Source organism: Oncorhynchus kisutch, unplaced genomic scaffold, assembly GCF_002021735.2.
Source record: "Oncorhynchus kisutch isolate 150728-3 unplaced genomic scaffold, Okis_V2 Okis07a-Okis12b_hom, whole genome shotgun sequence".
NCBI classification, from domain to species: domain Eukaryota; kingdom Metazoa; phylum Chordata; class Actinopteri; order Salmoniformes; family Salmonidae; genus Oncorhynchus; species Oncorhynchus kisutch.
This window is the reverse complement of record NW_022261984.1, coordinates 10,798,889-10,811,910: the sequence shown is the minus strand read 5'-3', so window position 1 is coordinate 10,811,910 and position 13,022 is coordinate 10,798,889. Positions and strand designations below refer to the sequence as shown.

The 13,022-nt window shown below is 49.1% G+C and overlaps 1 protein-coding gene and 1 long non-coding RNA gene across 2 annotated transcripts in view; one reads left to right on the top strand and one right to left on the bottom strand.

Moving 5' to 3' along the window:
• Positions 1-8,163, top strand: part of LOC109884076 (5,6-dihydroxyindole-2-carboxylic acid oxidase-like) — a 23,668-nt gene extending 15,505 nt beyond the window's left edge. Inside the window, exons 4-9 of the mRNA XM_031815003.1 lie at positions 256-469; positions 1,158-1,362; positions 4,778-4,945; positions 7,057-7,236; positions 7,369-7,515; positions 7,842-8,163. Coding sequence (XP_031670863.1) covers positions 256-469; positions 1,158-1,362; positions 4,778-4,945; positions 7,057-7,236; positions 7,369-7,515; positions 7,842-8,041 — 1,114 coding nt within the window. The 3' untranslated portion in view covers positions 8,042-8,163. The remainder of the gene's footprint in view (positions 1-255; positions 470-1,157; positions 1,363-4,777; positions 4,946-7,056; positions 7,237-7,368; positions 7,516-7,841) is intronic.
• Positions 1-13,022, bottom strand: part of LOC109884077 (uncharacterized) — a 14,407-nt gene extending 1,385 nt beyond the window's left edge. Inside the window, exons 1-2 of the long non-coding RNA XR_002254292.2 lie at positions 12,931-13,022; positions 7,119-7,252 (exon numbers count right to left, since the gene is read on the bottom strand). This is a non-coding gene — a long non-coding RNA (uncharacterized LOC109884077). The remainder of the gene's footprint in view (positions 1-7,118; positions 7,253-12,930) is intronic.

Here is a 13,022-nt window from a genome sequence, read left to right as displayed (position 1 = left end):
AGAATTGGAGGCTGTAGGTTAGAGAATTGGAGGCTAGAGGTTAGAGAATTGGAGGCTGTAGGTAACAGATTGGAGGCGAAAGGTATGAGAATTGGAGGCTAGAGGTTAGAGAATTGGAGGCTAGAGGTTAGAGAATTGGAGGCTATAGAGGTTATAGATTTAGAGGCTAGAGATTAGAGAATTGGGTGGGAGCTTGGTTGTGCATTAAACTCCACTTTGCCACATTGTCATTGATAAATCCTCACCTCTCTACAGTTACCAGGAAGTGTACGGTCCGGACGGTAACACCCCTCAGTTTGACAACGTCACCATCTATAACTACTTTGTGTGGACACACTACTACTCTGTCAGCAAGACCTACATGGGGGCGGGGCAGGCTAGCTTTGGGGGTGTGGACTTTTCTCACGAAGGCCCGGGATTCGTCACCTGGCACAGGTTCCATCTGCTGCAGCTGGAGAGAGATATGCAGGTGAGTGAGAGAAGGGGGTACAAAGTGTATGTGTGTGTGTGTAAGAAAAGCGAGAGAGTGTGTGTGTGTGTGTGTGTGTGTGTGTGTGAGAGAGAGAGAAAAGAAAGAGAGAGTGTGTGTGCGTGTGTGTGTGTGTGAGAGAAAAGAAAGAGAGAGAGTGTGTGTGTGTGTGTGTGTGTGTGTGTGTGTGTGTGAGAGAGAGAGAAAAGAAAGAGAGAGAGTGTGTGTGTGTGTGTGTGTGTGTGTGTGTGTGTGTGTGTGTGTGTGTGTGTGTGTGTGTGTGTGTTCAATATTGTCGTATATTCAAACATTGTAAAACACTCTCTCGACCAATCAGAATCGAGTATCTCGCCACCCCCTTAATCTCTCCATCTCCTCAATCTCTCCATCTCTCCACCCCCTCAATCTCTCCATCTCCTCAATCTCTCCACCCCCTTAATCTCTCCATCTCCTCAATCTCTCCATCTCTCCACCCCCTCAATCTCTCCACCCCCTTAATCTCTCCATCTCTCCATCCTCTCAATCTCTCCATCTCTCCCTCTCCATCTCTCCATCTCTCCATCCCCTCAATCTCTCCATCTCTCCATCTCTCCATCCTCTCCATCTCTCCATCTCTCCATGCCTCAATCTCTCCATCCTCTCCATCCCTCCATCCTCTCCATCCCCTCCATCTCTCCATCCTCTCCAGGACATGTTGGGTGATGCCACCTTTGCCCTCCCCTACTGGAACTTTGCCATCGGCGGCAGTGAGTGTGAGGTGTGTACTGACGACCTCCTAGGAGCCAGGTCTGTCTTCGATATGAACAGCCTCAGCCCCAACTCTGTCTTCTCCCAGTGGAGGGTGATCTGTGAGAGTGTAGAGGACTACGACACTCTAGGAACCATCTGTAACAGTGAGCATTATATGTCCTAACACCTTGTCAACACTACGACACTCTGGGAACAATCTGTAACACCTTGTAAACACTACGACACTCTGGGAACCATCTGTAACAGTGATGACTAACCCTTTTTACTAACCCTGTGCTTGGTGACTGAGCATGCTTTTCTAGTCCAGCTCTAGGCTAAATCTGATGCAGGGTAACTGACAGTAACTAACCCCAGACTGATCTGGGGCAGGGAAACTGACAGTAACACACCCCAGACTGATCTGGGCAGGGAAACTGACAGTAACTAACCCCAAACTGATCTGGGGCAGGGAAACTGACAGTAACTAACCCCAGACTGATCTGGGGCAGGGAAACTGACAGTAACTAACCCCAGACTGATCTGGGGCAGGGAAACTGACAGTAACACACCCCAGACTGATCTGGGGCAGGGAAACTGACAGTAGCTAACCCCAGACTGATCTGGGGCAGGGAAACTGACAGTAGCTAACCCCAGACTGATCTGGGGCAGGGAAACTGACAGTAACTAACCCCAGACTGATCTGGGACAGGGAAACTGACAGTAACTAACCCCAAACTGATCTGGGGCAGGGAAACTGACAGTAACTAACCCCAGACTGATCTGGGGCAGGGAAACTGACAGTAACTAACCCCAGACTGATCTGGGGCAGGGAAACTGACAGTAACTAACACCAGACTGATCTCGGGCAGGGAAACTGACCGTAACTAACCCCAGACTGATCTGGGGCAGGGAAACTGACAGTAACACACCCCAGACTGATCTGGGGCAGGGAAACTGACAGTAACTAACCCCAAACTGATCTGGGGCAGGGAAACTGACAGTAACTAACCCCAGACTGATCTGGGGCAGGGAAACTGACAGTAACTAACCCCAGACTGATCTGGGGCAGGGAAACTGACAGTAACACACCCCAGACTGATCTGGGGCAGGGAAACTGACAGTAGCTAACCCCAGACTGATCTGGGGCAGGGAAACTGACAGTAGCTAACCCCAGACTGATCTGGGGCAGGGAAACTGACAGTAACTAACCCCAGACTGATCTGGGACAGGGAAACTGACAGTAACTAACCCCAAACTGATCTGGGGCAGGGAAACTGACAGTAACTAACCCCAGACTGATCTGGGGCAGGGAAACTGACAGTAACTAACCCCAGACTGATCTGGGGCAGGGAAACTGACAGTAACACACCCCAGACTGATCTGGGGCAGGGAAACTGACAGTAGCTAACCCCAGACTGATCTGGGGCAGGGAAACTGACAGTAGCTAACCCCAGACTGATCTGGGGCAGGGAAACTGACAGTAACTAACCCCAGACTGATCTGGGACAGGGAAACTGACAGTAACTAACCCCAGACTGATCTGGGGCAGGGAAACTGACAGTAACTCACCCCAGACTGATCTGGGGCAGGGAAACTGACAGTAACTAACCCAAGACTGATCTGGGGCAGGGAAACTGACGGTAACTAGCCCCAGACTGATCTGGGGCAGGGAAACTGACAGTAGCACACCCCAGACTGATCTGGGGCAGGGAAACTGACAGTAACTCACCCCAGACTGTGCCACTCTGGATAGAGGGAACCATCTGTAACAGTGATTTTGGTTGGACCTGTTAGAAGTAGTGCTGACGTGTGATTTCTCTGGGCTTTGGAAGGAATTATAACTAAGACACAATGAACAACAGGGTTCTGAAGGTCTGGACTAAGGAATCAGTAGTATAATCTACATTCACATGACTCCAGATTAGGAGATTAGTCTGGTTGGTATGTGTAATCTGGCCCACTCACTTCCTCCCTACTTTCGTCTCAGTAAATGTCCTACAATTTCCTAGAGATTCAAAATTGCATCGATTGGGGAGAATTGAGTTAGAATTGTGACCTGACAGAAGATGAGAGAAGTGAGGGTGTGTGACCTGCTCAGTGATATCTAGTAGCTTTCCAGTCTGTCTCCAAGCTGATCCTCTTTACCTCAGTACACAGGGAACAACACATTATGGTCATGTGACTTCCTAATATGGGCGTTATGAGGCTAAGGAGGAAGAAGTCTGCCAGTCTACTGGTTCTCTTTGATCAGGTGGAATTACACTCAAACGGACAGATAGACAGCACACAGCTATGCAGTACCTCCTCACGTGTGAGTTTCCTGACCAGTGATCACATGACCATACCCATAGAGTTCTGTCAACAGTAGTGCACTATAGAGGGAATGGTGCCCTTGGGTACCCATAGAGTTCTAGTCAATAGTAGTGCACTATAGAGGGAATGGTGCCCTTGGGTACCCATAGAGTTCTGTCAACAGTAGTGCACTATAGAGGGAATGGTGCCCTTGGGTACCCATAGAGTTCTGTCAACAGAAGTGCACTATAGAGGGAATGGTGCCCTTGGGTACCCATAGAGTTCTGTCAACAGTAGTGCACTATAGAGGGAATGGTACCCATAGAGTTCTGTCAACAGAAGTGCACTATAGAGGGAATGGTGCCCTTGGGTACCCATAGAGTTCTGTCAACAGAAGTGCACTATAGAGGGAATGGTGCCCTTGGGTACGCATAGAGTTCTGTCAACAGTAGTGCACTATAGAGGGAATGGTGCCCTTGGGTACCCATAGAGTTCTGTCAACAGTAGTGCACTATAGAGGGAATGGTGCCCTTGGGTACCCATAGAGTTCTGTCAACAGTAGTGCACTATAGAGGGAATGGTGCCCTTGGGTACCCATAGAGTTCTGTCAACAGAAGTGCACTACACTGTGAATAGGGTGCCATTTGTGATTCATCGATGTTAAATGTGGACGTTGACCATCTCTAAGTTAAGTTTTTGACATGTCAACCCTCTGTGCCCTATAAATTCAGAGACCTATGACCCCTAACCCGTATTGATTCAGAGACCTGTGACGCCTAAAGACTAACCTATGACCCCTATAGATTTGGAAACCTGTGACCCCTAACCTATGACCCCTGTAGATTCAGAGACCTGTGATGCCTAAACCCTAACCTATGACCCTATAGATTCAAAGACCTGTGACCCCTAAACCCTAACCTATGACCCTATAGATTCAGAGACCTGTGACCCCTAACCCCTAACCTATGACCCTATAGATTCAGAGACCTGTGACCCCTAAACCCTAACCTGTGATCCTATAGATTCAGAGACCTGTGACCCCTAACCTATGACCCTATAGATTCATAAACCTGTGACCCATAACACCTAATCTATGACCCTATAGATTCAGAGACCTGTGATGCCTAACCCCTAACCTATGACCCTATAGATTCAGAGACCTGTGATGCCTAACCCCTAACCTATGACCCTATAGATTCAGAGACCTGTGAATGCCTAACACCTAACCTTTGACCCCTATAGATTCAGAGACCTGTGACCCATAACCCCTAACCTATGACCCTATAGATTCAGAGACCAGTCCCATCAGGAGGAACCCAGCCGGTAACATGGCGCGACCCATGGTGCAGAGGCTGCCTGAACCCCAGGATGTAGTGGACTGTCTGGACCTGAAAACCTTCGATACCCCACCTTACTACTCCACCTCTTCAGAGAGCTTCAGGAACACCGTAGAGGGTGAGGGAACACGGTAGAGGGTGAGGATTCAGGAACACGGTAGAGGGTGAGGATTCAGGAACACGGTAGAGGGTGAGGATTCAGGAACACGGTAGAGGGTGAGGATTCAGGAACACGGTAGAGGGTGAGGGAACACGGTAGAGGGTGAGGGAACACGGTAGAGGGTGAGGATTCAGGAACACGGTAGAGGGTGAGGGAACACGGTAGAGGGTGAGGATTCAGGAACACGGTAGAGGGTGAGGGAACACGGTAGAGGGTGAGGATTCAGGAACACCGTAGAGGGTAAGGATTCAGGAACGCAGTAGAGGGTGAGGATTCAGGAACACAGTAGAGGGTGAGGGAACACGGTAGAGGGTGAGGATTCAGGAACACGGTAGAGGGTGAGGATTCAGGAACACGGTAGAGGGTGAGGATTCAGGAACACGGTAGAGGGTGAGGGAACACGGTAGAGGGTGAGGATTCAGGAACACGGTAGAGGGTGAGGGAACACGGTAGAGGGTGAGGATTCAGGAACACGGTAGAGGGTGAGGATTCAGGAACACGGTAGAGGGTGAGGATTCAGGAACACGGTAGAGGGTGAGGATTCAGGAACACGGTAGAGGGTGAGGATTCAGGAACACGGTAGAGGGTAAGGATTCAGGAACGCAGTAGAGGGTGAGGATTCAGGAACACAGTAGAGGGTAAGGATTCAGGAACACAGTAGAGGGTGAGGATTCAGGAACACAGTAGAGGGTGAGGGAACACCGTAGAGGGTGAGGATTCAGGAACACAGTAGAGGGTGAGGGAACACAGTAGAGGGTGAGGGAACACAGTAGAGGGTGAGGGAACACAGTAGAGGGTGAGGATTCAGGAACACAGTAGAGGGTGAGGGAACACAGTAGAGGGTGAGGGAACACAGTAGAGGGTGAGGGAACACAGTAGAGGGTGAGGGAACACAGTACAGGGTGAGTATTCAGGAACACAGTAGAGGGTGAGGGAGCACAGTAGAGGGTGAGGGAACACAGTAGAGGGTGAGGGAACACCGTAGAGGGTGAGGGAACACAGTAGAGAGTGAGGGAACACAGTAGAGGGTGAGGGAACACAGTAGAGGGTGAGGGAACACAGTAGAGGATTCAGGAACACAGTAGAGGGTGAGGATTCAGGAACACAGTAGAGGGTGAGGGAACACAGTAGAGGGTGAGGGAACACCGTAGAGGGTGAGGATTCAGGAACACAGTAGAGGGTGAGGGAACACAGTAGAGGGTGAGGGAACACAGTAGAGGGTGAGGGAACACAGTAGAGGATTCAGGAACACAGTAGAGGGTGAGGATTCAGGAACACAGTAGAGGGTGAGGGAACACAGTAGAGGATTCAGGAACACAGTAGAGGGTGAGGATTCAGGAACACAGTAGAAGGTGAGGGAACACAGTAGATGGTGAGGATTCAGGAACACAGTAGAGGGTGAGGGAACACAGTAGAGGGTGAGGATTCAGGAACACAGTAGAGGGTGAGGGAACACAGTAGAGGGCGAGGATTCAGGAACACAGTAGAGGGTGAGGGAACACAGTAGAGGGTGAGGGAACTATCCTGACCCACAAGTAACCCTCCTCTCCTCTACCTCCACCCCAAACCTCCTAACCCTCCTCTCCCTCTCTCCTCTCCTCTCTTCTCTCTCCCCTCTCTCTCTCCTCCCCCTCTCTCTCTCCCCCCCCCCTCTCTCTCCTCCCCCCCTCTCTCTCTCCTCCCCCTCTCTCTCCTCCCCCTCTCTCTCTCCTCCCCCCCTCTCTCTCTCCTCCCCCTCTCCTCTCTCTCCTCTCCTTCTTCTCTTCTCTCTCTCTTCCCTCTCTCTCTCTCTCTCCCCTCCCTCTCTCTCTCTCTCTCTCTCTCTCTCTCTCCTCTCCTCCCCTCCCTCTCTCTCTCTCTCTCTCTCTCTCTCTGTCTCTCTCTCTGTCTCTCTCTCTGTCTCTCTCTCTGTCTCTCCTCTCCTCTCCTCTCCTCTCCTCTCCTCTCCTCTCCTCTCCTCTCCTCTCCTCTCCTCCTCTCCTCTCCTCTCCTCTCCTCTCCTCTCCCCTCCCCTCCCCTCCCTCTCTCTCTCTCTCCTCTCCTCCCCCTCTCTCCTCTCCTCCCTCCAGGCTACAGTGCCCCTCAGGGTGGCTATGACCCAGTGGTGCGCAGCCTCCATAACCTGGCTCACCTGTTCCTCAACGGGACAGGAGGGCAGACACACCTGTCCCCTAACGACCCCATCTTTGTCCTGCTCCACACCTTCACTGACGCCATCTTTGATGAGTGGCTGAGCCGACACGCCCCAGGTATAGTATGTCACACCTGCAACCAATCACAGAACACAAACAATTCAGTCAAACAGACCAATGGGGAAAGCGTCTGAAGACCCACACCCAGCCACTGCCAGCTCTCGGCTAAGGTTCATATCGTCCCCCCAGGGGAGGCAGTGTACCCGGAGGAGGATGCTCCTATTGGTCACAACAGACAGTTCAACATGGTTCCCTTCTGGCCACCCGTCACCAACGCTGAGATGTTCGTCACAGCCCCCGAGAACCTGGGATACACCTACGAGGTCACATGGCCCAGTGAGTCACACAGACAGACAGAACATAGGTCACACAGCACAGTGAGTCATACACAGAGACTGTATGACATTTGAACTCTATGGTTATATTCCAAATGGCCCCCTATTCCCTATATAGTGCACTACTTTAGACCAGGGCCCTATTCCCAATCGTGTGGACTACTCACGGAATAGGATACCATTTGGGACGTAACTGTAGTCTAATTGTTAACTGTAATATTGATAACCCTAGCGCAGGGATAGAGCAAAAACCTGCACATTCAGCTGTTCTCATATCTATGTATCTTATTGAGCCAACTGTTGCTTCTCTCTCTTACCCCCGTACAGCTCGCCCCTACACGCTGTCTGAGATCATCACCATAGCGATCATCGCCGCGGTGCTGGTGGCTGCGGTGGTGTCGGGGGTCATGGCGTGTGCCATGCGTGCTCGCTACTTCCGCTCGGCTGAGGGACTGGAGCCGTTGCTAGGGGAGACCTTCCGTCGCTACTCAGACAGACAGACGGACAAGAGCCAGTCTGTCGTGTAGAGATCATGTGTCTCCACCGGCACCCTATTCACTATGTAGTGCACTACTAGTGACCAGAGCCCTATTCCCTATATAGTGCACTACTAGTGACCAGAGCCCTATTCCCTATATAGTGAACTACTAGTGACCAGAGCCCTATTCCCTATGTAGTGAACTACTAGTGACCAGAGCCCTATTCCCTATATAGTGCACTACTAGTGACCAGAGCCCTATTCCCTATATAGTGAACTACTAGTGACCAGAGACCTATTCCCTATATAGCGAACTACTAGTGACCAGAGCCCTATTCCCCATATAGTGCACTACTAGTGACCAGAGCCCTATTCCCTATATAGTGAACTACTAGTGACCAGAGCCCTATTCCCTATATAGTGAACTACTAGTGACCAGAGCCCTATTCCCTATATAGTGCACTACTTTAGACCAGAGCCCTATTCCCTATATAGTGCACTACTTTAGACCAGAGCCCTATGGCACCCTATTCACTATATATAGTGCACTACTTTAGACCAGAGCCCTATTCCCTATGTAGTGCACTACTTCTGACCAGGGCCCTATTCCCTATATAGTGCACTACTTCTGACCAGAGCCCTATTCCCTATATAGTGCACTACTTCTGGCCAGGGCCCTATTCCCTATGTAGTGCACTACTTTAGGCCGGGGCCCTATTCCCTATGTAGTGCACTACTTTAGGCCAGGGACCATAGCCTATATAATATATTTTTATTTAACCTTTATTGAACTAGGCAAGTCAGTTAAGAACAAATTCTTAATTACAATGCACTACTTTAGCATACTGGCCCAACACTCTAACCACTAGGCTAATGCACTGCTTTAGCATACTGGCCCAACACTCTAACCACTAGGCTAGTGCACTACTTTAGCATACTGGCCCAACACTCTAACCACTAGGCTAGTGCACTACTTTAGCATACTGGCCCAACACTCTAACCACTAGGCTAGTGCACTACTTTAGCATACTGGCCCAACACTCTAACCACTAGGCTAATGCGCTACTTTAGCATACTGGCCCAACACTCTAACCACTAGGCTAGTGCACTACTTTAGCATACTGGCCAAACACTCTAACCACTAGGCTAGTGCACTACTTTAGCATACTGGCCCAACACTCTAACCACTAGGCTAGTGCACTACTTTAGCATACGTTCCCTGGTCAACAGTAGTGTACTATAGAGGGAATGGTGCCCTTGGTTACCCATAGAGTGCTGGTCAACAGTAGTGCACTATAGAGGGAATGGTGCCCTTGGTTACCCATAGAGTGCTGGTCAACAGTAGTGCACTATAGAGGGAATGGTGCCCTTGGTTACCCATAGAGTTCGAATCAACAGTAGTGCACTATATTTAGGTTAAGGTGCCCTGGGTTACCCATAGAGTTCTGGTTAAAAGTAGTGCACTATATTTAGGTTAGGGTGCCCTGGGTTACCCATAGAGTTCTGGTCAACAGTAGTGCACTATATTTAGGTTAGGGTGCCCTGGGTTACCCATAGAGTTCTGGTCAACAGTAGTGCACTATATTTAGGTTAGGGTGCCCTGGGTTACCCATAGAGTTCTGGTCAACAGTAGTGCACTATATTTAGGTGAAGGTGCCCTGGGTTACCCATAGAGTTCTGGTCAACAGTAGTGTACTATATTTAGGTTAGGGTGCCCTGGGTTACCCAAAGAGTTCTGGTTAACAGTAGTGCACTATATTTAGGTTAGGGTGCCCTGGGTTACCCAAAGAGTTCTGGTTAACAGTAGTGCACTATATTTAGGTTAGGGTGCCCTGGGTTACCCAAAGAGTTCTGGTCAACAGTAGTGCACTATATTTAGGTTAGGGTGCCCTGGGTTACCCAAAGAGTTCTGGTTAACAGTAGTGCACTATATTTAGGTTAGGGTGCCCTGGGTTACCCATAGAGTTCTGGTTAACAGTAGTGCACTATATTTAGGTTAGGGTGCCCTGGGTTACCCATAGAGTTCTGGTCAACAGTAGTGCACTATATTTAGGTTAGGGTGCCCTGGGTTACCCATAGGGTCTGGTCAACAGTAGTGCACTATATTTAGGTTAGGGTGCCCTGGGTTACCCATAGAGTTCTGGTTAACAGTAGTGCACTATATTTAGGTTAGGGTGCCCTGGGTTACCCATAGAGTTCTGGTCAACAGTAGTGCACTATATTTAGGTTAGGGTGCCCTGGGTTACCCATAGAGTTCTGGTTAACAGTAGTGTACTATATTTAGGTTAGGGTGCCCTGGGTTACCCATAGAGTTCTGGTCAACAGTAGTGTACTATATTTAGGTTAGGGTGCCCTGGGTTACCCATAGGGTCTGGTCAACAGTAGTGCACTATATTTAGGTTAGGGTGCCCTGGGTTACCCATAGAGTTCTGGTCAACAGTAGTGCACTATATTTAGGTTAGGGTGCCCTGGGTTACCCATAGAGTTCTGGTCAACAGTAGTGTACTATATTTAGGTTAGGGTGCCCTGGGTTACCCATAGAGTTCTGGTCAACAGTAGTGCACTATATTTAGGTTAGGGTGCCCTGGGTTACCCATAGAGTTCTGGTCAACAGTAGTGTACTATATTTAGGTTAGGGTGCCCTGGGTTACCCATAGAGTTCTGGTCAACAGTAGTGCACTATATTTAGGTTAGGGTGCCCTGGGTTACCCATAGAGTTCTGGTCAACAGTAGTGCACTATATTTAGGTTAGGGTGCCCTGGGTTACCCATAGAGTTCTGGTCAACAGTAGTGCACTATATTTAGGTGAGGGTGCCCTGGGTTACCCATAGAGTTCTGGTCAACAGTAGTGCACTATATTTAGGTTAGGGTGCCCTGGGTTACCCATAGAGTTCTGGTTAACAGTAGTGCACTATATTTAGGTGAGGGTGCCCTGGGTTACCCATAGAGTTCTGGTCAACAGTAGTGCACTATATTTAGGTTAGGGTGCCCTGGGTTACCCATAGAGTTCTGGTTAACAGTAGTGCACTATATTTAGGTTAGGGTGCCCTGGGTTACCCATAGAGTTCTGGTCAACAGTAGTGCACTATATTTAGGTTAGGGTGCCCTGGGTTACCCATAGAGTTCTGGTTAACAGTAGTGCACTATATTTAGGTTAGGGTGCCCTGGGTTACCCATAGGGTTCTGGTCAACAGTAGTGCACTATATTTAGGTTAGGGTGCCCTGGGTTACCCATAGGGTTCTGGTCAACAGTAGTGCACTATATTTAGGTTAGGGTGCCCTGGGTTACCCATAGGGTCTGGTCAACAGTAGTGCACTATATTTAGGTTAGGGTGCCCTGGGTTACCCATAGAGTTCTGGTCAACAGTAGTGCACTATATTTAGGTTAGGGTGCTATTAAACCAGAACCCTGTTTATAGTTTATGCTGTTTGTATTTCTTCTCCCTCCTTTAATAAAGTTGTACTGGTTTTGAAAACCGGTGTCCCGAGCGGCTTGGTCTGTGTTTTCATAACATTCACTACCCTTTGGCCCGTTTCCACGGAGACTGAGACCCTGAGGGGTTTTGTGGATATGGGCCTCTGACTACTACTGTAGTCAGCAGTTCCTTCATAACAGTGTATGGGGCGCACTCTGGTGGAGAATATACTGTCCTACGCTTCACAACACCACCCATCAGACAGGCATACTGTCCTACGCTTCAGAACACAACACCGCCCACCAGAGACATACTGTCCTACGCTTCACAACACAACACCACCCATCAGACAGGCATACTGTCCTACGCTTCAGAACACAACACCGCCCACCAGAGACATACTGTCCTACGCTTCACAACACAACACCACCCATCAGACAGGCATACTGTCCTACACTTCACAGCACCACCCATCAGACAGACATACTGTCCTACACTTCACAGCACCACCCATCAGACAGGCATACTGTCCTGCACTTCACAACACCACCCATCAGACAGACATACTGTCCTACGCTTCACAACACCCATCAGACAGACATACTGTCCTACACTTCACAGCACCACCCATCAGACAGACATACTGTCCTACACTTCACAGCACCACCCATCAGACAGACATACTGTCCTACACTTCACAACACAACACCACCCATCAGACAGACATACTGTCCTACACTTCACACCACCACCCATCAGACAGGTATACTGTCCTACACTTCACAGCACCACCCATCAGACAGGCATACTGTCCTACACTTCACAACACAACACCACCCATCAGACATACTGTCCTACACTTCACACCACCACCCATCAGACAGGCCACAACACCACCCATCAGACAGACATACTGTCCTACATTTCACAGCACCACCCATCAGACAGGCCACAGCACCACCCATCAGACAGACATACTGTCCTACATTTCACAGCACCACCCATCAGACAGACATTGTAGCTGCTAGTCTGAACCCAAGGCACCACATTAACATGCTTTATGTGACAGTAATGGAAGAAAAACTATTCAAATGAAAATTGGCCGCCTGCTAATAAGAAAACTAATATATTCCGGTTGCCAGAGACGATGTGGACCGTAGCCAGTAGGTCTGAAATCACTTACGCATTTAAATTTAGAAAAATGCAAATTCTCCTCTTTTGACAACCCGCTCACGGACTAAAACATTCCCGTCTTAATATAACCTGTCTATTTACAACTTGTAAATGTGTTTTCTTAGGCTACTCTACGTAACATCGCTATTTAGGACTTCCTCGAGCCCAATAGGCTACAATGGGATCTACAGTGACAGTCCAAAGTGCGTTTAGGTTTTTATCATTTTTCTGCATTTGTCACCGTTTCCACATCCTACAATTCAGTAGGAAAACACATACTTGTTATTAACATAGGGGGTCTATATTTATTGTCTATATTTATTGGGACATACATATATTTGCAACTTACTCGTGTTTTGTCGTTGTTTAGCGCGGTCTAACAAACAGTTCAAACTCATGACTATTTCCTGGTTCTGATCAACTGTTTTCCTCGCGCTCAGC